Source organism: Pristiophorus japonicus, chromosome 2 (assembly GCF_044704955.1).
Source record: "Pristiophorus japonicus isolate sPriJap1 chromosome 2, sPriJap1.hap1, whole genome shotgun sequence".
In the NCBI taxonomy this organism is placed as follows: domain Eukaryota; kingdom Metazoa; phylum Chordata; class Chondrichthyes; family Pristiophoridae; genus Pristiophorus; species Pristiophorus japonicus.
Window position 1 is genome coordinate 357795424 of NC_091978.1, and position 26601 is coordinate 357822024.

At 46.1% G+C, this 26601-nt stretch overlaps 1 protein-coding gene across 1 annotated transcript in view; it reads left to right on the forward strand.

Annotated features, from left to right (window-relative positions):
• The window catches only part of lef1 (lymphoid enhancer-binding factor 1), a 172117-nt gene extending 146291 nt beyond the window's left edge, over positions 1-25826 (forward strand). Inside the window, exon 11 of the mRNA XM_070866057.1 lies at positions 25577-25826. Within this exon, the coding sequence (XP_070722158.1) occupies positions 25577-25773 (197 nt within the window). The 3' untranslated portion in view covers positions 25774-25826. The remainder of the gene's footprint in view (positions 1-25576) is intronic.
• Positions 25827-26601: the final 775 nt, after the last annotated feature.

Sequence of the window (26601 nt, forward strand, 5' to 3'; positions counted from 1 at the left end):
ATTGTCAAAGATCACCATTAGATTGCCGAATAAATTCAAGGTTTATGCTGCAGCATGCAACACCTGTGCGCATTTTGATAAGTGTGGAAAAATGGGCCATATCTGTTAGGGGTGCACTGTGGATCTCTTGGTTACACTGGTCAGTAGCTGGGCTACTGTCAGTCCTTAGCTCAGTGGGTAGCACTCTTGCCTCGGAGTCAAGGTTTACATCCCACTCCAGAGACTTGAGCACATATTCCAGATTGATACTTCAGTGCAGTACCACAGGAGTGCTGCACTGCCAGCGGGTACAGTCTTTCGGATGAGGTGTTAAGCCGAGGCCCCGTCTCCCCTCCCGTGTGGACGTAAAAGACCCATTATTTGATAGACGAGCAGGGGAGTTGTCTTGGCCAATATTTATCTGTCAACCAACATCACTTAAACAGATTGTCTGGTCATTTATCTCATTGCTGGAGTTGGCCGTAAGCACTTTGGGGCGTGCTGAGGTTGTGAAAACCGTTGCAAATGCGTCTTACACTATTTGTCCCAACCCCTCTATGCGGTAGCGAGTTTGACATTCTCGCCACTCTCTGAATAAAGATTCTGAGGAATTCCTCACTGGATTTATTGGTGACTATTTATGGCCCCCAGTTTTGGACTCCATCCACAAGTGGAATCATTCTCTCTGCATCTACCCTGTCAAACTCCATCATAATTTTAAAGACCTCGATCAGGTTCCCCTCTCCTTCAGCCTTCACTTTTCTAGATAAAAGAGACCCAACCTGTTCAATCTTTCCTCATATTCTAATGTATTCCTCAGCCTTATGCATTATGAAATGGATTCCCATGTTGGAGACTTGCCGTGGGTATCCCTTGCTCTGATACAGTTTGAAGGTGTGTCAGGGACAGCTTCACAGTGAAATGCCGAAAATGACTCTTGGCGCCAGTCTGAGTTGTGGATCTACTTCAGATCAGGAGCAGTTTCAACAACAACAACAACTTGTATTTATATAGCACCTTTAACGTAATGAAACTTCCCAAGGCGCTTCACAGGACTATTAAGCGATAAAAATTTGACACCGAGCCGCATTAGTAGAAATTAGTGCAGATTGGTCAAGGGAGGTAGATTTTAAGGAGCATTTTCAAGGTGGAAAGAGAGGTAGAGAGGCAGAGAGGTGTAGGCAGGGAGTTCCAGAGCTTGGGGCCGAGGTAACAGAAGGCACGGCCACCAAGGGTTGAGCGATTATAATCAGGGATGCTCAAGAGAGCAGAATTAGAGGAGCGCAGACATCTCGGGAGGGTTACATAAGAACATTAGAAATAGGAGCAGGATTAGATCATTTGGCCCCTCGAGCCTGCTCTGTCATTCAATAAGATCATGGCCGATCTGGTCTTGGGCTCAGCTCCACTTCCCTGCCCGCTCCCCACAACCCTTCACTCCCTTATCGCTCAAAAATCTGTCTATCTCCAACTTAAGTATATTCAATGACCCAGCAGGTTGTGGGGCTGGAGGAGATTACAGAGCTAGGGAGGGACGGGGTGATGGAGGGATTTGAAAAGATGGATGGGAATTTTGAAATCGAGGCGTTGCTTAACCGGAAGCCAATGTAGGATAGCGAGCAGAGGGTGGTGGGTGAGCAGGACTTGGGGGGGGAGTTAGGACCTCCTACGTTATTAGCCTGGGATAAGGGAAGACCCAAAATAGTGGGGAAAGCGGTGAAAAACAATACTGAAAATTACAGTGTAGACGATTGTACGCTTGATTTGTGTTATAAAAGTGGGGGATTAGTATTTTATACTGAAAATACTTATCCATAAGCTGTCCTCCTTTAAGACCAACAAGACTCAGGCTCCCATCTTACTGGTTGACTATTATTAGATACACGACTCGAGCCACGATTGTCTTGTTTGGATGGTCAGGTTATGGCAGGAATGGCTGGGGACCTTTTTGGCAGGTGAGGCGCACGCTATAGACCCCTAACCCAGCCAGCTTGTTGCTCAAGCAACGGGCCCTTTGTGCAAGCTCAGTGTCTTAGAATGCATAATGAGCATGGTGGATAGAGGTGTACCGATGGATGTGATGTATTTAGATTTCCAAAAGGCATTCGATAAGGTGCCACACAAAAGTTTACTGCAGAAGATAAAGGTACGCGGAGTCAGAGGAAATGTATTAGCATGGATCGAGAATTGGCTGGCGAACAGAAAGCAGAGAGTCGGGATAAATGGGTCCTTTTCGGGTTGGAAATCGGTGGTTAGTGGTGTGCCACAGGGATCGTTGCTGGGACCACAACTGTTTACAATTTACATAGATGACCTGGAAGAGGGGACAGAGTGTAGTGTAACAAAATTTGCAGATGACATAAAGATTAGTGGGAAAGCGGGTTGTGTAGAGGACACAGAGAGACTACAAAGAGATTTAGATAGGTTAAGCGAATGGGCTAAGGTTTGGCAGATGGAATACAATGTCGGAAAATGTGAGGTCATCCACCTTGGAAAAAAAAAACAGTAAAAGGGAATATTATTTGAATGGGGAGAAATTACAACATGCTGCGGTGCAGAGGGACCTGGGGGTCCTTGTGCATGAATCCCAAAAAGTTAGTTTGCAGGTGCAGCAGGTAATCAGGAAGGCGAATGGAATGTTGGCCTTCATTGCGAGAGGGATGGAGTACAAAAGCAGGGAGGTCCTGCTGCAACTGTACAGGATATTGGTGAGGCCGCACCTGGAGTACTGCGTGCAGTTTTGGTCACCTTACTTAAGGAAGGATATACTAGCTTTGGAGGGGGTACAGAGACGATTCACTAGGCTGATTCCGGAGATTAGAGGGTTACCTTATGATGATAGATTGAGTAGACTGGGTCTTTACTCGTTGGAGTTCAGAAGGATGAGGGGTGATCTTATAGAAACTTTTAAAATAATGAAAGGGATAGACAAGATAGAGGCAGAGAGGTTGTTTCCACTGGTCGGGGAGACTAGAACTAGGGGGCACAGCCTCAAAATAAGGGGGAGCCAACTTAAAACCGAGTTGAGAAGGAATTTCTTCTCCCAGAGGGTTGTGAATCTGTGGAATTCTCTGCCCAAGGAAGCAGTTGAGGCTATCTCATTGAATGTATTCAAATCACAGATAGATAGATTTTTAACCAATAAGGGAATTAAGGGTTACGGGGAGCGGGCAGGTGAGTGGAGCTGAGTCCACGGCCAGATCAGCCATGATCTTGTTGAATGGCGGAGCAGGCTCGAGGGGCTAGATGGCCTACTCCTGTTCCTAATTCTTATGTTTATGTTCATGCACCGCAAAGCGGGAACGGAGGTTCCAGTCACTCCGAGGAGAAGCTTCTAAAATCTGAAAAAAAAAATGATTGTTTTTTTTTTTGCAAATGGTCTTTCGGTTGCACGTTGCAGTTGCACGCATGGAAAATTCCGAAACAGATTTTTTTTTCACGCCCGTTCCATTCCGCAATTCATTGCGCGATTTGGCAGAGCCTCACCTACTTCAGCCCCACGTAAACTAGAGGTGATCCAAAACTCGGCTGCCTGTGTCCCAACTTGCATTAAGTCCCGCTCACCCATCACCCCTGTGCTCGCTGACCTACGTTGGCTTTCGGTTAAGCAACGCCTCGATTTCAAAACTCACATCCTTATTTTCAAATCCCTCCATGGCCTCGCCCCTCCCCATCTCTGTAATTTCCTCCAGTCCCACAAACCATCCCCCCCCCCCCACCCCGCCCGAGATGTCTGCGCTCCTCTAATTCTGCCTTCCTGAGCAGCCCTGATTATAATCGCTCAAGCATTGGCGGCCGAGTCTTCTGTTGCCTCGGCCCCAAGCTCTAGAACTCCCTACCTAAACCTCTCTGCCTCTCTTTCCTCCTTCAAGATGCTCCTTAAAACACACCTCTTTGACCAAGCTTTTGGTCACTTGCGCTAACTTATACTTATGTGGCTCGGTGTTAAATTTTTTAAATCTCATAAAACTCCTGTGAAGCACCTTGGGACATTGCACTACATTAAAGGCGCTATATAAATACAGGTTGTTGGTGTCAGCCTTGGCTCAGTTGGTAGCACTCTCACCTCAGAGTCGGAAGGTCATGGATTCAAGTGCCACTTCAAGAGGCTTGAGTATAGGCTGTAGTGAGGGAGTGCTGCACTGTCAGAGGTGCCGTCTTTCAGATGAGATCTGGAATCAAGCTCTCGGCTGCTCTCTCAGGTGGACGTAAAAGGTCCCACGGCACTATTTCACAGTGGAGCAGGGGAGTTCTTCCCTGTATTGTGGCCAATATTTATCCCTCAAGTCAACAGCGTGAAAAAAAAACAGATTATCTGGACATTATCACATTTCTATTTGTGGAACGCTGCTGTGTGCAAATTGGCTGCTGTGTTTTGTACATTACAGCCACACTTTCAACATTACGTCCATTGGCCGTAAAGCACTTTGGGACAGCCTGAAGTCTTTAAAGGCGCTATATAAATGCAAGTTCTTTCTTTCACTCTCCTGATGAGCCGCCTTTGGGTTAAGGTAATTTTAAGGTAAATGCAGATTTGAAATTGCTCGTTTTGCTGGGTGATTAAGAGTATAGTTATCTTTTTTGGGGAGTGGAGGATGGGAATTCTTTGGACCGCCACAAGGTCTAGCCATTTGTAGGATGCTTCAAATTGCAGTGCTCATTCCCTGGTCCTTTTGTGCAGCCCGCCGTCAAAGTCTGTATATGTGTAATTGTCGCTCAATTGCCTCGACAGCACAGAGACTAAAACTCAAAGGGTCATTGTTTCTTGGCTGAATGACTCCAATTGTTGCTGCAATTATGATTTTTTTTCTTGTCTTAAGATTGGATCTTGCTGCGGTCTTCTCTGAAAGTAGTGAAAACTGAGCTCAGTGGCCAGTTCATTCCAGGTCTGTGATGCCAGCCCGAAGCTTGCAAGCAGATCACAAGACAATGGATGAGAGCAGCTATTTGTAGCAACCATTTCAGAGGCCTCCAGGACAATGCAACCTTGTTTTCATTCCCCCACCATCAGAAACTGATTTGAAGAGAACAAGATCTCGTTTGTGCTCTGTGATGTAATACGTGGGGTATTTTGTTGTTGTTGTGGGGCCTGTGTATTACGCTGGACATGAAACATGTGAAACCGGGACAGACCCGGCCTATATTCTGTGTAAGAAGCTGAGATGAACCTCCTACAACAACAACTTGTATTTATATAGCGCCTTTAACGTAGTGAAACGTCCCAAGGCGCTTCACAGGAGTATTATTGAGATAAAAATTTGACACTGAGCCACATAAGTAGAGGTAGGTTTTAAGGAGCATCTTGAAGGAGGAAAGAGAGGTAGAGAGGCGGAGAGGTTTAGGGAGGGAGATCCAGAGCTTGGGGCCCAGGCAACAGAATGGTTGAGCGATTATAATCAGAGATGCTCAAGAGGGCAGATATAGGGGAGCGCAGGCAGACATCTGGGGGGGTTGTGGAGCTGGAGAAGATTACAGAGATAGGGAGGGGCAAGGCTATGGTGGGATTTGAAAATAAGGATAAGAATTTTGAAATCGAGGCATTGCTTAACCGGAAACCAATGTAGGTCACAGCACAGTACTGTATTGGATCAGGTGCTTATCGCCTGCTTCAGCACACCTGCCCCTCAGTGCTTTACTGTCGAAACCCTCAAGCAGATCATTTCGAGTTTTTAAAAATTGGCCGAATCTATTAGTTCATTTGCAGTCGATGGTTTGTGCTCCTCTGGGTTCCACATTTGCGAGGCATGTCATTAGCACAGTCTCTCGGTTGTGGCGTGCCTCTGTCTATGCACCTGAAAATGAGCCATAACCAATTTCTAGGCCGAAGTTTTCTTAGTAATAAGCTGAGAAAGAAGGCAGCCTATTGTATCTTAACGTTTTGAATCTGAATTCAAGGGAACAAAGACACAAGCAACAGAGTGTCTGGAGACACTGAACTTAATTCAACTTAATGGAGCAGCATGGTCATGTCCCAGAAGATAGTTTGGCCCACATTGGCTCCGGTTAAGCAACGCTTCGATTTCAAAATTCTCATCCTAATATTCAAATCCCTCCATGGCCTCGCCCTTCCCAACTCTGTAATCTCCCCCAGCCCCACAACCCCACTGCCCCCACCGAGATGTCTGCGCTCCTCTAATTCAGCCCTCTTGAGCATCCCTGATTATAATCACTCAACCATTGGTGGCCGGTGCCTTCTGTTGCCTAGGCCCCAAGCTCTGGAACTCCCTGCCTAAACCTCTCTTTCCTCTTTCAAGACGCTCCCTTATTCTAAAGAATTTATTAACCCACGTTGAGTCACTACCACTTGTTTCAATGGGTTCTTTGCTGAAGAATTCACAGTGACATATTTGCTGTAAAGAACCAGCTGGTTTATTAGCAAAGGTTTAACAATCACACTGAACCCTACCAGTTCATCCACCAGGTTCACAACTGCACACCTCATCATGGTGAACCTGAACTCAACTGGCTGGGGTTTTATTGAGTCTTGTAAACATCACGTGACTGGCTAAGCTACTCACAGTGCAACAACTCCACAACTATTTTCGTTGTAAACATTAATTTAGTGCCCCCTGATTAAAGGGGGGGGGGGCACTAAAACCGACAAAATAAACCAATTGAACTTTGGACGGTAAACTTAAATCAAATTAAAATTTGATTGCCGGAGGTGATAATGCACTCCAGTCCCTCCGGTGCCCACCTCTCGCGGAAGGTCGCGAGCGTACCAGTGGTCACTGCGTGCTCCATCTCTAGGGATACCCTGGCTCGGATGTACACGCGGAAGAGGCAGGCAGTCGGGCTGAACGACCCCCTCGACCGACTGCTGCCTGGACCGGTTGATGGCCACCTTGGCCATGCCCAGGAGCAGTCTTACAAGGAAGCCTTCCGACCTGCCCGCTCCCCTCCACACAGTGTGGGACTGAAGTGCAACCAGAATTTGAGCAGCAGCCCCTTCAAATATTGGAAGAGGGGCTGCAACCTCTTGACATAAACATGGAACACGGACTCCTCTAGACTGCAGAAATTACAGGCGGCCTGGGAGTCCGTGAACCGACTTAAAAACTTATTGCACGGGTCTGCTCCGTGCAACAGCTCCACATGCTCACAGGTGTATACATTACAACTACGAGATGGCGAACTACAACCAGGCAGGGAGCAAAGGTCAGAGGTGAGTTGTTGCTATGGCAGCGACCCCATGCCCTCCCTTGACTACAGCCATTGGAATGGGTGGGCTTGCTGTCCTTTTAGTCAAAGGGGACGTAGGGCACAGTGGAAGCTGAGTTAGAAAAGTGGCTTAAAATCGGCAGGTAACACACAAAGCAGTGGGTACAGATTTTGAGAGCTGCTAACATCTTCAATTTAATTCCCCAATCGCCCAAAGAGAAAAGATGCGTACTAGTGCGTAAAAGTGTGTGTACTACTGTGCGGATGTTTTAAAAGAAAACCCAGGGAGTGCCCCCGGCTACTCTTTAGGCTGAAGATGCCTGAAGCGGCAGCAATACTGTCAAAGTCACAAGCAGCTCAATTTGACTTTGTGCGATAGTGTAAAATGACTGGGAGCGAGTCGGCATTCCCTTTCAGATCTCTCCACGTTTTTATTTCCATTAAAGGCAACGGAAATAAAAATGGGGAGAGATGTAAAATGGGCTGTTGATCCCTCATTCAACATCACTAAAACAGATTATCTGGTCATTATCACATTGCTGTTTGTGGGAGCTTGCTGTGCGCAAGTTAGCTGCCGCGTTTCCTACATTACAACAGTGACTACACTCCAAAAGTACTTCATTGGCTGTGAAGCACTTTGAGACATCCAGTGGTCATGAAAGGCGCTATATAAATGCAAGTCTTTCTTTTTACGTTATCGCACCAAGTTAAAATGACTCCCACAGTTTACATGTTGTTTCCTGTCTCCCTTCATGAGGAAGAATTCAATCAGGTAAACACTTCAGTATGAAAATATTGATATATTTACAATTGAAATATATATTTAGATATATACGTATATTCACATATACCTATATATTTACAAATTTATATTTTTAATATATTTACACTTACTCACATATTCATATGTATTTTTTAATTTACATACATATATTTACTGACATATAGTTACATAGAACATTCCTTTTCTTTGCCTTTCCATGTTGACTGGATACATTGATAAGTCTTCAGGCTGGGAATTCACTGCAGGGTAAATTTTGATAATTTGCACACCTGGTACAAAGCTTCTCCTGGCAGAAATGCATATTGGGAATTTTGGTCAATAGATCCCACAGGATGTTCTGTCTATTAACGGGAGTGTGAATGCTTAAAACATAACCAAGAGCAGGTGTGTTTGTGTGTAGACAAGAATGGTGAGAATATAAAAACATTCAAACAAGAGAAATGTTCAAGCATGCAATTTATAAACAAAAACTTAAATAAACCACAAATATCATAAGTGGTGCTGGTTAATGGATGGATCTAAATTCAGGAGGGCATTGCCGCTACAATGAAACATGGCAATCCCAATAAAACATGGCCACCCCAATAAAAGATGGCCGCCCCAATAAAACATGGCCATCCCAATAAAACACGGCCGCCCCAATAAAACATGGCCGCCCCCAATAAAACATGGCCATCCCAATAAAACATGGCTGCACCATTAAAGCATGGCAGCTACAACAAAACATGGCCACCCCAATCAAATATGGCTGCCCCAATAAAACATGACTGCTACAATAAAATATGAACACCTCAATAAAACATGGCCGCCCCAATAAAACATGACTGCTCCATTAAAGCATGGCCGCTCGATTAAAGCATGGCCATGCCATTAAAGCATGGCCGCCCCAATGAAACATGGCTGCTCCAAGGAACCATGGCTGCTCCATTGTAGCATGACCACACCAATGAAACCTGGCCATGCCACTGAAACATGGCTGTTACAATGAAACACAGCCGCCCCAATAAAACATGGCCGCCCCAATAAAACATGGCCGCCCCAATGAAACCTGGCTGCTCCATTTTAAACATGGCCGCCCCAATGAAACATGGCCGCTCCATTAACGCATAGCTACCCCAATGAACCATGGCTGTTCCATTGGAACATGGCCACCCCAATGAAACATGGCCACCCCAATGAAACATGGCCGCTCCATTAACGCAGAGCTACCCCAATGAACCATGGCTGTTCCATTGGAACATGGCCACCCAATGAAACATGGCCACTCCATTAAAACATGGCCACCCCAATAAAACATGGCTGCTCCATTGAAACTAGACCATTCCAATAAAACATGGCGGCCGCAATAAAACATGGCTGCCCCATTAAAGCATGGCCGCTACAATAAAACATGAACACCTCAATAAAACATGGCCGCCCCAATAAAACATGACTGCTCCATTAAAGCATGGCCGCTCCATTAAAGTATGGCCACGTCATTAAAGCATGGCTGCCCCAATGAAACATGGCTGCTCCAAGGAACCATGGCTGCTCCATTGCAACATGACCACACCAATGAAACCTGGCCACGCCACTGAAACATAGCTGTTACAATGAAACACAGCCGCCCCAATAAAACATGGCCGCCCCAATGAAACATGGCCGCTCCATTAACGCATAGCCACCCCAATGAATCATGGCTGCTCCAATGAACCATGGCTGCTGCAGTGAAACATGGCCACCCTAATGAAACGTGGCCACTCCATTAACGCATAGCCACCCCATTGAAACATGGCCGCTCCATTGAAACTAGGCCATTCCAATGAAACATGGCCACTGTACTTTATTAATGTAGATAAGCCGGTTGGTTGCTTGCAATTGTAACAATTTTGTTTCAGTGTCCAACCAAAAAGGAATTTTTGTTGAATCTGTCGAGAAATAGTGTACAGCAGGACATTGCTGTGGCGTGCCTCTCAGGTCTGTTCCTCAGGACGGGTTTCTGTTTTGGAAATGAGCAACCTACTTAAAAATCACACGGAAGCAGTTGGGATTTTATTTATTTTTCAAATGTCACTGGTATATACGTATGCTTGCACACAGACTTATCAATTACTTAATAGAAAATAGAAGAAATAGTTGCAACAGAACTTTCTGTCTACCACAGGAAGTGATTCAAAGGAACTTCCTATGCACAACTCTGAAGAAGAATGGTTTTTGGACAATAGGGTGATGCCCTTTTACCTGAGTGAGCTACATGCAATTTCTGACCCCAGCAACTTTATTCAGTTGGACACACACAAAAACTCACTGTGATGGTAAGTGATCTCCTCGCTTATCCACAGCCTCAGGCTCTTCAAGGCAAATAACAGTTGAAGAACACTTGCTCCATGAGCATGGCTGTGCATAGTTAAGATCAAGCACCATCCCAATCTGTCATTCCCCACAGACAATGCCACATTTTGATTGACTCCTTTCAAGCTAAAGTGAGGATAGTGCAATGCAGTTTAAAGATGCAGCCAGTTGCAGGCAACTTGCATTTGCCAATTGTCTATTGATTGCTTAACATCACTGAATTACTTGTAACTCAACTGTTTTCAGTCTGACATGAATCGAGGACATTTATTTGAAGCTAAAAGTAAAAACACAGGACTCCTCTAATGGCTTAGTGAGTTTATTCAATTACATTTTCTCCAATTAAATATTGGGAAGACCGAAGCCATTGTTTTTGGTCCTGACCACAAACTGCGTTCCCTAGCTAACGACTCCATCACTCTCCCCAACTCCTGTCTGAGGCTGAACCAGACTCTTCGCAACTTAGGTGTCATATTTGTCCCTGAAATGAGCTTCCGATCACATATCCACAGCATAACTAAAACCGCCTATTTCTACCTCCATAACATCGCTCGTCTCCCCACTTGCCTCAGCTCATCTGCTGCAGAAATCCTCATCCATGCCTTTGTTACCTCTAGACTTGACTACTCAAATGCACTCCTGGCTGGCCTCCCACATTATACCCTACATAAACTAGAGGTCATCCAAAACTCGGCAGCCCGTGTCCTAACCAAGTCCCGCTCACCCATCACCCCTGTGCTCGCCGACCTACATTGGCTCTCAGTTCAACAATGGCTCAATTTCAAAATTCTCATCCTTGTTTACAAATCCTTCCAAGGCCTCGCCCCTCTCTATCCCTGTAATCTCCTTCAGCCTCACAACCCCCCCGAGATGTCTGCACTCCTCAAATTCTGCCCTCTTGAGCATGCCTGATTATAACCACACAACCATCGGTGTCCGTGCCTTCTGTTGCCTAGGCCCTAAGCTCTAGAACGCCCTGCCTAAACCTCTCCACCTCTCTACCTCTCTTTCCTCTTTTAAGATGCTCCTTAAAACCTACCTCTTTGGGCAAGCTTTTGGTCACCTGCCATAATTTCTTCCGATGTGGTTCGGTGTCAATTTTATTTGTTTTGCCTTAGAACACTCCTGTGAAGCGCCTTTGGTGTTAAAGGCACTATATAAATATAAGTTATTGTTGCTATTCAGTGAGTAAGTGAGTCGGAGATAGTTGATCTCAGCTGGCCTGGTAGGCCATTCCAATTGACTTCCATGTCCCTGGGTTAGGAAGAGAAAATCAACTAGCTGACTTACAGTGGCTCCCTCTCCCTCTCTCTGACCTCTTTTAGCCCCACAAGAACTTTGCATCCTCTCACTCTTGACCTTTCATGCATCCCCTGCTCCCTTTGCCCCACCATTGATGGCCGTGCCTTCAGCAATCTAGGCCCTAAGCTCTGGAATTCTCTCTGTATCTCTGCTCCTTTAAGACCCATCTTAATACCTAACTATTTGACCAAGCTTTTAGTCATCCCTCCTAATATCTCAATTATTTTGCCTGGTTGCACTTGTATGAAGCCATTTGGGATGTTTTCCTATGTTACAGGTGCTATATAAATGAAAGTTCTTGTAGGATTTCTGTTCTGGTACCCAATGCCTATCCAGGAAACCCTGTGGTTGATGGCTTGCCAACAGTGACCAGGTTTACATGTAAATAAAGGCCACTGCCAACAACAACAATGACATCAACAACTTGCATTTATATAGCACCTTTAGCATAGAAAAACATCCCACAGTGCCCCAAAAAGGTATAATCTGAATAAAATAGTAGTCAAGCCAAAGCTGGGGATAATAGAAGGTGTGACCAAAAGCTTGGTCAAAGAGGTGGCTTTTGGGTCTTACTAGAGGAGGGGAGGCGTGGTTTGGGGGGGCGGGGGATTCCAGAGCATGGCGTCTAGACAGTTGAAGGCACAGCTTCCAAAGGCGGAGCAAAGGGAGACTGCGAAACGCACGAGATGCCACAGTTGGAGGAATGGAGAGTTCAAGGGTGATTCAGGGCAGAAGGATGTTACACGGATTGGGCATGATGAGGCCATGAAGGATGGGAATTTTAAATTGGAGGTGTTGGGGCACTGGGAGCCAATTTAGGTCAGCAAGGACAACAATGACAACAACTTGTATTTATATAGCGCCTTTAACTTAGTAAAACGTCCCAAGGCGCTTCACAGGAGTGTAAAAAGACAAAAATTTGACACTGAGCTGCATAAGAGCAAATTATAGCAGATGACCTGTCATAGAGCTAGGTTTTAAGGAGCGTCTTAAAGGAAGAAAGAGAGGCGGAGAGGTTTAGGCAGGGAGTTCCAGAGCTTTGGGCCTGGCAACAGAAGGCACGGCCACCGATGGTTGAGCGATTATAATCAGGAATGCTCAAGAGGGCAGAATTTGAGGAGCGCAGACATCTTGAAGGGTTGTGGGGCTGAAGGAGGGTGATGGGTAAGTGGGACGTGGCACGGGATAGGATACAGGCAGCAGAGATTTGTAACTAGGGCAGGAATATCAATTCCACTGTGTCCAGTTGAATTGTGCAGAGCACCCAGCAGTAGAATTATACACACGGACCAATCCAGATTACCAGCAAAAGCTGACCAACAACTTGAAAGAAGCTGGCACAGCCTTCACCCCCGCCCACCACATCCTGCCTGCTTAAAAGAACAAGCTGAATAAATATAAGCCGATGACATGTGAAAACAGGTAATTAAACTGAAAGTGCAATAGGCTTCTTGTAACTTGAGGTGTAAGTATAGCAAACATTGCTTCATTTGTATTGAAAGGGGGGGGGGGAAACGTCATGAGAAGGAAGGTACAAGTGTTGAAGGCACAAGATTTATTTTGGGGAGGGGGGATTCTGGGCTGGAGTCCTGCAGAATTTTCTTCTGGTTGGCCCTTTAATTGGTGTATTTGCCACCATTTTATATCCTGCAACGGCCACCACACGTTAAAAAAATTCACGCGCAGGCATCTTCCACCCTTGAAGATGTAGTTTGGGTCCTTCATTGAAACACCTGTGAACTCATCCTTTTTTGGCGTGGAAGCAAGTCATCCTCGTTTCGAGGGATCGCCTATGATTGACTGATATCCTGCACAGCTCTCCTCACCTCTTCAATCCTCTCCCGATCCTCCCAGGTAGGTATGTTATTCCGATGAACAAATTATTGATGACAATTAGCATTGCCACCAAAAATGACTGGGAGATGGGCACCACCACGAATCAGGTACGCTCTGGGAGCATGACATTTCATTTCAAGATATTGACGGTGTTGAAAGCGGTGATAAGAATTTCATACAGCTAGTGAATCCTAAGGTACAAGGAACCTAAACAGTTCTACACATCCCCACTACTGCTGAAATTCTTATCCTTCCCATCATCACCTCCGGACTTGACTTTCTCCCACATTCTCATCACTGTTTCCCCCTTCCTCCCACCCTCCTAACCCCTGCCCCCTCCGAGCTCCCACGTACACACACTACAACTCGTTCAGTAACTGATAAGCGATTAATGCGTTATGGGGAGCGGGCAGGGAAGTGGACCTGAGTCCATGATCGGATCAGCCATGATCGTATTAAATGGCGGAGCAGGCTCAAGGGGCCGTATGGCCTACTCCTGCTCCTATTTCTTATGTTCTTATGTAGTACGCCATTGGCCTCCTATCCCATGCTAAGTCCCACACACAATCTATCCCCCGACTCCACCCCACCACCCCTGTGACCTCACATTTTGTCCCCAGTGTGTGACATCCTAAAAGTAATGAACACATAGAGAACATGTGCAGTAATCGCAAAACCATTTACTAAGGCAACTGGGGAGGGAGACAGAAGAGCAGCAGCTACAGGAGCATCTGCTCTCCATCAAGCTTTCACTGAGTTATGCTCCGCACCTTGAAATGATCTCTGTCGGTGCATCCCACCCCCTTCCTGGCTTAGTTTCTGTTCGGCACTGTGGCGAAAAAATTTTATTTGTGCCCAAGAGTTGCTCGTTGTTTACGGGTGACGGCCTAGCTATGCCCACGGGAGTTTTAGTGAGGGTGGAGGCAGTAATTGTCAGCGTGGTTTCAGATAATCTTCTGAGACTGATGGATTTATCTCGACTCATTACCATTTAACATAATATATACTGAAACAGAGAAATAAAGGAAGCGGACTCCTTTCCTGTCAAAGCACAATAATCCACTGTTCCAGATGTTCTAAAATTTTAAGAAAGAAGCTCAAGAAATAATTTTCATTGAAACAAAATCCTCACCTCGTTAGAAACTGGAGCCCGTCCTCCAAACAACAAAAAACTTGTATTTATATAGCGCCTTCAACGTAGTTTAGATGAATGAGAGGGGATCTCATTGAAACGTATAAAATTCTGACTGGGTTGGACAGACTGAATGCGGGGAGGATGTTTCCCCTGGCTGGGAAGTCTAGAACAAGGGGTCACAGTCTCAGGATATTGGGTAGGAAATTTAGGACCGAGATAAGGAAACATTTTTTCACTCCGAGGGTGGTGAATCTGTGGAATTCTCTACCACAGAAGGCTGTGGAGGCCAAGTCACTGGATATATTTAAGAGGGAGATAGATAGATTTCTAGAAACAAAAGACATCAAGGGGTATGGGGGAAAAAGCGGGAATATGGTGTTGAGATAGAGGATCAACCATCATCATCATCATTCATCGGCAGTCTCTCGGAATCGAGGAAGACTTGCTTCCAATCATAAAATGAGTCCTTAGGTGGCTAAACAGTCCAATATGAGAACCACAGTCTCTGTCACAGGTGGGACAGATAGTCGTTGAGGGAAGGGGTGGGAGGGGAGTCTGGTTTGCCACACGCTCCTTCCGCTGCCTGCGCTTGATTTCTGCATGCTCTCGGCGATGAGACTCAAGGTGCTCAGCGCCCTCCCGGATGCACGTCCTCCACTTAGGGCGGTCTTTGGCCATGATCAGCCATGATCATATTGAATGGCGGTGCAGACTCAAAGGGCCAAATGGCCTACTACTGCTCCTATTTTCTAAGTTTCTGTATTCCTATGTTTCACAGGAGTATTATGGGGTAAAAAAATTGACACTGAGCCACATAAGTAGAAATTAGTGCAGGTGACCAAAAGCTTGGTCAAAGAGAGAGGTTAAACAAGTTTAACAAGCGGGCAGAGGACACATGATACTCCCAACGGGCAGTGCCACATTGCCAGAGCGACGTTTGTACTGGAGCGGTCCAATCCCGCGTTTGCACGTGCGCGAGGGAGCTTCATGCAGCAGCAACTTGCATTTATATAGCGCCTTTAAAGTAGTAAAACAATGCAAGGCGCTTCACAGGAGCGATTATCAAACAAAATCTGACACCGAGCCCCATGTAAGGAGACATTAGGACAGCTGACCTGAAGCTTGGTCAAAGAGGTGGGCTTTAAGGAGCGACTTAAAGGAGGGGAAAGTGATGGAGGTGTTCAGGGAGGGAATTCCAGAGCTTGGGGCCCTGGCAGTTTAAGTACAACACTGATTTTCCTCAGCAAATGTTGCCATGTGGACATGCGGTGGGAGGTATGATCAGAGAATCGGCACTTCCAAACATGCATTGTGTCTGGAAAGAAGAAAGGAACTTTCTTATATGGTCTTTCACAACCTTAGGACGTCTCAAAGTGCTTTTCAGACAATTGAGTACTTTTGAAGTGTAGTCAACGTACGGAAACTTGGCAGCCAATTGTTCACAGCAGGATCCCACTAATAGTAATGAGGTAATAGACACATAGAAAATAGGTGCAGGAGTAGGCCATTTGGCCCCTCGAGTCTGCACCACCATTCAATAAGATCATGGCTGATCATTCCCTCAGTAACCCTTCCCTGCTTTCTCTCCATACCCCTTGATCCCTTTAGCCATAAGGGCCATATCTAACTCCCTCTTGAATATATCCAATGACCTGGCCTCAACAACTCTCTGCGGTAGGGAATTCCACAGGTTAACAACTCTCTGAGTGAAGAAGTTTCTCCTCATCTCAGTCCTAAATGGCCTACCCCTTATCCTAAGACTGTGACGGCTGGTTCTGGACTTCCCCATCATCGGGAACATTCTTCCCGCATCTAACCCGTCCAGTCCCGTCAGAATCTTATAAGTTTCTATGAGATCCTCTCTCATCCTTTTAAACTCCATTGTATAAAGGCCCAGTTGATCAAGTCTCTCCTCATATGTCAGTCCTGCCATCTGGGAATCAGTCTGGTGAACCTTCGCTGCACTCCCTCAATAGCAAGAACGTCCTTCCTCAGATTAGGAGACCAAAACTAACACAATATTCCAGGTGAGGCCTCACCAAGGCCCTGTACAACTGCAGTAAGACCTCTCTGCTCCTATATTCAAATCCCCTAGCTATGAAGGCCAACATACCATTTGCCTTCTTCACCACTTGCTGTACCTGCTTGCCAACTTTCAATGACTAATGAACCATGACACCCAGGTCTCGTTGCACCTCCCCTTTTCCTAATCTGCTGCCATTCAGATAATATTCTGCCTTCGTGTTTTTGCCACCAAAGTGGATAACCTCACATTTATCCACATTATACTGCATCTGCCATGCATTTGCCCACTCACCTAACCTGTCCAAGTCACCCTGCAGCCTCTTAGCATCCTCCTCATAGCTCACACCGCCACCCAGTTTAGTGTCATCTGCAAACTTGGAGATATTACACTCAATTCCTTCATCTAAATAATTAATGTATATTGTAAATAGCTGGGGTCCCAGCACTGAACCATGTGGCACTTCACTCGTCACTGCCTGCCATTCTGAAAAGGACCCGTTTATCCCGACTCTCTGCTTTCTGAATGCCAACGTCAGTACATTACCCCCAATACCATGTGCTTTGATTTTGCACACTGATCCCTTGTGTGGGACCTTGTCAAAAGCTTTTTGAAAGTCCAAATACACACATCCACTGGTTCTCCCTTGTCCACTCTACTAGTTACATCCTCAAAAAATTCCAGAAGATTTGTTAAGCATGATTTCCCTTTCATAAATCCTTGCTGACTTGGACCGATCCTATCACTGCTTTCCAAATGCGCTGCTATTTCATCTTTAATAATTGATTCCAACATTTTCCCCACTATTGATGTCAGGCTAACCGGTCTACAATTACCCGTTTTCTCTCTCCCTCCTTTTTTAAACAGTGGTGCTGCATTAGCTACCCTGCTGTCCTTAGGAGCTGATCCAGATTTGATAGACTGTTGGAAAATGATCACCAATGCATCCACTATTTCTATGGCCACTTCCTTAAGTACTCTGGGATGCAGACTATCAGGCCCCGGGGATTTATTGGGCTTAAATCCCATCAATTTCCCTAACACAATTTCCCGCTTTATGAGGATACCCTTCAGTTCCCCCTTCTCTAGACCCTCGGTCCCTTACTATTTCCGGAAGGTTATTTGTGTCTTCCTTCGTGAAAACAGAACCAAAGTATTGTTTAACTTTCTTTGTTCTCCATTATAAATTCACCTGAATCTGACTGCAAAGGACCTACATTTGTTTTCACTAATCTTTTTCTGTTCACATATCTATAGAAGCTTTTGCAGTCAGTTTTTATGTTCCCAGCAAGCTTCCTTTCATACTCTATTTTCCCCCTCCTAATTAAACCCTTTGTCCTCCTCTGCTGCATTACAAAATTCTCCCAGTCCTCAGGTTTGCTGCTTTTTCTGGCCAATTTATATGCCTCTTCCTTGGATTTAACATTATCCTTAATTTCCCTTGTTAGTCACGGTTGAGCCACCATCCCTGTTTTATTTTTACTCCAGACAGGGATGTACAATTGTTGAAGTTCATCCATGTGATCTTTAAATGTTTGCCATTGCCTATCCACCGAAAACCCTTTAAGTATCACTCACCAGTCTATTCTAGCCAATTCATGTCTCATACCATCGAAGTTACCTTTCTTTAATTCAGGTCCCTAGTCTATGAATTAACTGTGTCACTCTCCATCTTAATAAAGAATTCTACCATATTATGGTCACTCTTCCCCAAGGGGCCTCGCACAACAAGATTGTTAATTAGTCCTTTCTCATTACACATCACCCAGTCTAGGATGGCCAGCCCTCTAGTTGGTTCCTCGACATATTGGTCTGGAAAACTATCCCTAATACACTCCAGGAAATCCCCCTCCACCGCATTGCTACCAGTTTGGTTAGCCCAGTCAATATGTAGATTGAAGTCACCCATGATAACTGCTGTACCTTTATTGCACGCATCCCTAATTTCTTGTTTGATGCTGTCCCCATCCTCATTACTACTGTTTGGTGGTCTGTACACAACTCCCACTAGCGTTTTCTGCCCTTTGCTATTCCGTAGCTCCACTCATACAGATGTCACATCATCCAAGCTAATGTCCTTCCTTACAATTGCATTAATTTCCTTTTTAACCAGCAACGCCACCCCACCTCCTTTTCCTTTCTGTCTATCCTTCCTAAATGTTGAATACCCCTGGATGTTGAGTTCCCAGCCTTGGTCACCCTGGAACCATTTCTCCGTGATGCCAATTACATCATATCCGTTAACTGCTATTTGCCAAGTGAATTCGTCCACCTTATTCCGAATACTCCTCGCATTGAGGCACAGAGCCTTCAGGCTTGTCTTTTTAACACCCTTTGCCCCTTTAGGATTTTGCTGTAATGTGGCCCTTTTTGCTTTTTGCCTTGGGTTTCTCTGCCCTCCACTTTTATTTTTCTTCTTTCTATCTTTTGCTTTTACCCCCATTCTACTTCCCTATGTCTCCCTGCATAGGTTCCCATCCCCCTGCCATATTAGTTTAACCCCTCCCCAACAGCACTAGCAAACACTCCCCCTGGGACATTGGTTCCGGTCCTGCCCAGGTACAGACCGTCCAGTTTGTACTGGTCCCACCTCCCCCAGAACCGGTTCGAATGTCCCAGAAATTTGAATCCCTCCCTTCTGCACCACTCCTCAAACCACGTGTTCATCTGAGCTATCCCGCGATTCTTACTCTGACTAGCATGTGGCACTGGTAGCAATTCTGAGATTACTACTTTTGAGGTCCTACTTTTTAATTTAGCTCCTAGCTCCCTAAATTCGTCTTGTAGGACCTCATCCCGTTTTTCACCTATAATGTTTCAGCGGTGTTGGTTGAGGGATAAATGTTGGTCAGAACACCGGGAGAGTACATCTGCTAAATAGTGTCATGGGATATTTTGCGTCTAGATTTGTTACCGCTAGACTTGACTATTCCATCGCACTCCTGGCTGGCCTTCCACATTGTACCCAACGTAAACTGTAGGTGAATCCAAAACTCGACTGCCCGTGTCCTAACTCGCACCAAGTCCCGTTCACCCATTACCCCTGTGCTCGCTGACCTACATTGGCTTCCGGTTAAGCAACTTGATTTCAAAATTCTCATGCTTATTTTCAAATCCCTCCATGGTCTTGCCCTTCCCTATCTCTGTAATCTCCTCCAACCCCACAACCCACCGAGATGTCTGCTCTTCTCTAATTCTACCCTCCTGAGCATCCCTGATTATAATTGCTCAACCATTGGTGGCCGTGCCTTCTGTTGCCTAGGCCCCAAGCTCTGGAACTTCCTGCCTAAACCTCTCCGCTTCCGTACCTCTCTTTCCTCCTTCAAGACGCTCCTTAAAACCTACCTCTTTGACCAAGCTGTTGGTCACCTGCCCTACTTTCTACTTCTGCGGCTCGGTGTCAAATTTTTAAAAATCGCATAATGCCCCTGTGAAGCGCCTTGGGATGTTTCACTACGTAAAGGTGCTATATAAATACAAGTTGTTGTTATATGTAGGAACGCCATGATTGACAGGAGACTGAGTCAAATCATTACCTTAAGCAGAATAGCTGTCGACTGAAGTGCTGTAAATGTAATCGAATTGACATTGTAACCATGTTTAGAGTGTTTTCTGATAAATACACAGGGCAGCGTACGGTGTGCATGGTAGGGAGAATTAATAGATGGAACCCAATGCTCTTGTCTGTGAGTCAGAAGGCTGTGAGTTCGAGCCCGACTGCAGGATGTGGGCCTGCAATCTGGGTTGACAATCCAGGGCCCTGCTGAGGGAGTGCTACATGGTTGCAGGTGCTGTCGCCTTTGGATAAGGTTTTGAAACAGTCTGATGGATTGTAAATGACCTTCACAGAAGAATGAGGAACTGCCCTGGTGTCCTGTTCAGTATTCCTTCCTAAGCCAAAAAAATAGGTCATTTATTTCAATTGTTAATCGCTGTTTGTCAGACCTTGCTGTGTACATCAGTGACTGTATTTCGCAAGTAGGTTACGGGGTGAAATTTGTGGTCGGAGGCTTCCCGCAGGCGAATGCCTCTGACCTGCAAACAATCTACGAACTTACCTGATGATCCCGGAGGTTCAGACACTTGCGCTCCTGGGCCTCCACACGTAGGCCCGCGCAGAGGCCCAGGTTTCCAAGGAACGGAGGCGCCCTCGGGATCACGTGAGCCGGCCCAACCAATAAAAGTAGAGGGATCATACTTAATAGTGAGTTCTGTTTTTACGGAGCTGCCGGAAGTATGAATGGGAAAACCCCCAAAATACACAAACACAAGTGAATATTTTTAAACACATTACATATTTAAAATTAATTAAAATGACATTTAATTGAATATTCTTTAAAAATATATTTATTTTGAGTTTTTTAAAGTTTTAATGGGGCGAAGAATACATTTACCTTAATGGACATGGTTTTTAATATATAAAGGAGTGAAAACATTTTATTTTTCCTCTTACACTGGAATTTGCTGTAATATAGGCAAACGCAGCAATCAATTTGCACACAGCAAGGTCCCACCAGCAAATGATCAGATGATGTTGGCCAAGCCACCAGGGATAACTCCCCTGCTCTTCTTCAAAATAGCACTATGGGATCTTTTATGTCCACCTGGGAGAGCAGACAGAGCCTGGGTTTAACATCTCATCAGAAAGACAGCACCTCTGACAATGCAGTGCTCCCTCAGCACTGCACTGGGAGTATTAGCTTAGATTATTTTGTGTTCAAGTCTCTGAGTGGGACTTGAGCCCCCAACCTTCTGACTCAGAGGTAAGTGTGCTACCCACTGAGCCACAGCTGACACTGCATGTACAGTCGCAAATGTAGTCCCTGGCAGTCAGGTTAGAGCGTACTATATCACTTCCAGCAGGGGATTGACCGGTTCCTCTGTTGAATTAGTTGTGCAAAGATTGGGGTTTTCCACCATGAGCAGACGGTTAGATTCTACTTCGTGTTTGTTGTTGCAGCATCGGTTTACGCAGGAACACTTTGATTTCTGAGACGGCATGTTTCTAGCCTTTAGTTGGCGGCGACATATTGAGTTGGAAACCTTGTCTGACTGGGAGACTTTGTGATCCCGGGCTGGATGAGTGAAGATACCATTGAGGAGTATTGTTGCTGCTCGCAACTTACACTAAACCTGAGAAATTTGTGGGACAACTGAAGAGACTTGAGAGACCAGTGGGACTGGCAAGCAAACTCGCATTTAAACCTCTCTGCCTCTCTTACCTCCTTCAAGTCGCTCCTACCTCTTTGACCAAGCTTTTGGTCACCTGCTCTAATTTCTCCTCAGTGTCAAATACTCATGTGAGGCGCCTTGGGACATTTTATTACGAGAAAGGCGCTCAATAGATACAAGTTGTTGTTGTATTTATTGGCAGCCATAAGCTGCTGTGTTGTATTTTGTTCTCCACCTCCTCTCCTGAAGACACCGACTCTTTGCTGGGATATGAGTTCATGATCACTAAACGTCCTCTGATATCTTACCCAAGTCTTGATTTGTTAAATCAAGTTATATCGAGTCTACTTCACAAAACCAGGCCATTCGGCTCAGCAGATCTACGCCACAGTGAATGCCCCACACGAGCCTCCTCCCACCTCTCTTCATCTCACCCTCTCAGCTTAACCTTCGATCCCTTTCTCCCTCATATTCTTACCTAGCTTCCCCTTAAATGCATCTATGCTACTCATCTCAACTATTCCTTGCGGTAGTGTGTTCCACATTCTCAACACTCTTTCGGTAAATGAGAGGTGATCTCATTGAAACATACACGATTCTGAAGGGGATTGACAGTGTAGATGCTGAGAGGTTGTTTCCCCCGGCTGTAGAATCTAGAACTAGGAGCACAGTCTCAGGATAAGGGGTCGGCCATTTAAGACAGAGATGAGGAGGAATTTCTTCACTCTGTGAGGGTTGTGAATCTTCGGAATTCTCTGCCCCAGATGTTAAGTCTCTGAATATATTCAAGGCTGAGGTCGATAGATTTTTGGAGCCCAGGGAAATCAAGGGATATGGAGATCGGGCGGGAAAGTGGAGTTGAGATTGATGATCAGCCGTTATCTTATTGAATGGCGGAGCAGGATCGAGGAGCCATATGGCCTACTCCTGCTCCTAATTCTTATGTTCTTAAAGGCATTTCTCCTGAATTCACTATTGGATTTATTAGTGACTATCTTATATTTATAGCCCTGTTTTTTGAATCCCCTACAAGTGAAAACATCTCTAAGTCTACCCTATTGAACCCCTTCACCATTTTATAGACATACCAGGCACTTCACAATCTTCTCTTCTAGGGAAACGAACCCCAGCCTGTTGAGTCTTTCCTGACAGTTACACCCTCTCAGTTCTGGTATCATCCATGTAAATCATTTTTGCACCCTCTCCAGTGCCTCTATATCCTTTTTATAATATGGTGACCAGAACAGTTCACAGTGCTCCCAAGTGTGGTCTAACCAAGGTTTTATACAAGTTTAATCTGTTAATGGGTAAAATGACAGAAGTTCAGTGGGAAATGTTCAAAAAAGAATTTGTGATACAGAACAAGTTTAAGTTACCTTTGTTTAAAAAGGGGGAAAGGGATAGACTGAGTAATTATAGGCTAGTTAGCCTAACCTCGGGGGTCCAGAAGAGGCGAGGGCCCAGGGGCAGCACGGGCCAGCCCACACTGCGATATGTGTGCGCACCAGGTCCGTGCAGCAGAGCTGGTCTCCAGTTGTCCTGGTTAACCCTTGCCACTGGACCAAGACCGAGCTCTGTCAAGCCCGTGTGGTGGCTGGTGTGCAACGGCCACCACAGGTTAAAAAAATCCACGCACAGGCATCTTCCACCCCCTCAATTGGAGTTCAGGACTGGAATATCGGGTCCTTCATTGAAACATCTGCGAACTCATCCCTTTTGGTGTGGAAGCAAGTTATCCTCGTTCTATGATAATGATACAAGTTTAACATGACTTTTCAGTTCTATCCCTTCAGAAATGAATCCTAGTGCTTGGTTGGCTTTTTTTCTGAGCTTATTAACCTGCATCACTACCTTTAGTGATTTGTGTTTCTATACCCCTAGATCCCTTTGCTCTTCTCCCACATTTAGACTCTTAAATGTGAGCCCTGAGAGTGAGTGGTGGCGGGCTATTCATCTACTAAAGGCATCCACAGCCAAACACAAACCTGTCCTGACCTGACATCCACTTACATGCGCACACGGAGCATTTATATAGTGCCTTTCACGACCTCAGGACGTCCCAAAGCGCTTTACAGCCAGTGAAGTACTTTTGAAGTGTAGACACTGTTGTGATGTAGGAAAAGCAACAGTCAATCTGTGCACACAAGCTCCCACAGAAGGCAATGAGATAAATGACCAGACAACCCGTTTTGGGTGTTGGTTGAGTGGAAAAGTTGGCCGGAACACCGGGAAAATTACACTGTTCTTCAAATAATGCCATGGGATTTTTTTGCATCCACCTGAGAGGGCAGACAGAGCCTCGGTTTTGCGTCTCAAAGGCAAGTTGGCACAAACCTCAATACTGCACTGGAAATGGTGCTGTGGGATTTTTGCGTCCACCTGAGAGAGCAGAAAGGACCTCAGTTTAGCCTCTCATCTGAAAGACGGCACCTCTGGCAGTGAAGCACTCGCTCAGCACTGCAGTGGAGTGCAATCAGCAGCAGGAACCCTGGCTGATTTCCTAGCCCGGGGATGTGAAGGCTGATTGCAACACCCTTACAGACCAGCTAACTCAGGGCCGACCAGAACCTGAACCTAGAGCCTTCCCAGGCTCTTATGCAACAAGCAATCAGGAGAGCATTGCCAAGCAAATGAATTGGAGAATGCAATGCGTGGTTCTGGGCTCGAGTTATCTTCTCTGACGTGCGCCATTTTATTTTTACTACCGTGAACTTATCGTGGCTGGGACCATGAAGTGAATAAAATATAACTCACTGCATAACTCTGTATCATCTGTTCATCTCCTAATCAGTAAAAAGAAATTGTGGACGTACTGCCCGATGTGGTACAGCCACGCAGACCAGAACTATCCCACAGTTAAGCCACGCCTCGATTTCAAAATTCTCATCCTTGTTTTCAAATCCCTCCATGGCCTCACCCCTCTTATCTCTGTAATCTCCTCCAGCCCCGCAACCCCCCGAGATGTCTGCGTTCCTCTAATTCTGCCCTCTTGAGCATCCCTGATTATAATCGCTCAGCCATCGGTGGCCGTGCCTTCTGTTGCCTAGGCCCCAAGCTCTGGAACTCCCTCCCTAAACCTCTCCGCCTCTCTACCTCTCTTTACTCCTTCAAGACGCTCCTTAAAACCTACCTCTTTGGTCACCTGCCTTCATTTCTATTTATGTAACTTGGTGTCAATTTTTTTATCTCAAATATTTTTAATCTCATAATGCTCCTGTGAAACGCCTTGGGACGCTTCACTATGTTAAAGGCGCTATATAAATACAAGATGTTGTTGTTCGGTCCCTAGCCTGGGCTGAGTTATTTGACCTACAGTTAGTAGGTGGGGGCGCCAGGGAGCTGCTGCGATTGACCTCCGTGTTTGTTCTAGAGAGGCAGGGGTTGAAATAAGCCGGGGTTCCCGATCCTCATCGCTCCCCAGCGATTCCTGCTGACAAGTGCGCGCGGCGGGCGAAAGAGCGAGGACAGGGGCGGACTAGAGTGCAGTGCCCCCCCTTGGTAGAATAGCCCGCCTCCCCCTCCCCCCCACTCACTGTCTGAGTGAGGAGCATAACGACTTGGGTAAGTTACCAGAGGGAGGTTGGTGCCTGAGAAACCCGACCTCGGTATGCATCAGTGTCTGCGGAGGACGAGCGCGTGGAAAATCAGAAGAAGAAGACTGAGGAGATGAAACCCTGGAGAGATAGCGAGACGAAATCCGCTCCCCCTCTGCATTCGAAAATAATTGCGGGGGATTTTGCGGATTTTTTTTCCGACTGTGTGTTAAAAAAAAAAAGTGCTTAAAGTTTGTAGTTTCTTTCCTTGGATTACTCGTTCCTGCCCGTTTATTCATTTGTTTATTTCCTTCTCGCAGGCCACTCACCAAAACTCCTCCTCCTCCAGCCAGGAGAGCAGGATGGGTTGGGCCACAGACTTCTCCGGGACTGTCAGCAGCGCTGCTCCATCATCAGCCAGCAGAAAGCGCAGGTCAAGTGGGGTGAGCCGGACGATGTCAGTTTCTTCCCTCCTCCGGAGATGGAACGTCTCACCTCCAAGTGGTGCTCCATCTAGCAGCCCACCTGAAAACTGACACACCCACAAAAAAATAAAAAAAAAACACTTTCCCGAACGAGGCAGACAGTTCCGAGTGGCGAGCAGCTCTGGGACTCGGAATTTGGGACCTTGTGGCTGGGACTTTTAAGCACTCGACGACTTGAGCAACTGGGCTGCTGTCAAGACTGCCGTTTTAATTTGATCGTACAGTACCGCTGGACAACCCCGATTGGCTCCCGATTATTCCCTCACACCGCCCCCCCCTTTCCTTTGTTCCATTTCCGAATACTTCCCGAGGAGCCTCTCGCCATAGAGGCCGTGCTTCGCAACCGCACGCTGTTCCTAGCCCGAAGTGAAGCCAGCGCCCTTTATGTACACACGCAGAGAGAGCGAGAGCGGGGCCCCTTTTCTTCATCCAAAGGAGTCATTATGCACATGTGCTGTAGTGAGGAATTGAGGACGGTCGGGCCATTTTTGTTTTGTTTTGGAAGACTTTTTATCTGCGAGCTCATCCTCCGAGCGCATTCTCAGTTCTCAGCTCCCTGCTACGGTACACACGCACAGTCATTGCTTTAAGTACTTGGAAGAAATAATAGCTTGAAATGGGATTGGAGGATATTGAGACAAGTATATTGTACAGGTTCCAAAGACCTTGTTCAGCAGAAATGAGATTTGTACAGTCCCCACCTTGACTGCCACCCCACACCACAGCCCCGCACCCCTGGCCCCAATTGCACTTCATTCTTCGCCACCAGAGGCACTGTGATACCATCAATGGCACTTTGTTATTGGCGAGTGGGACATGTGCTTCAAGGGGGTTGATTTGGTCCCCGTTGGCGTTTCCAC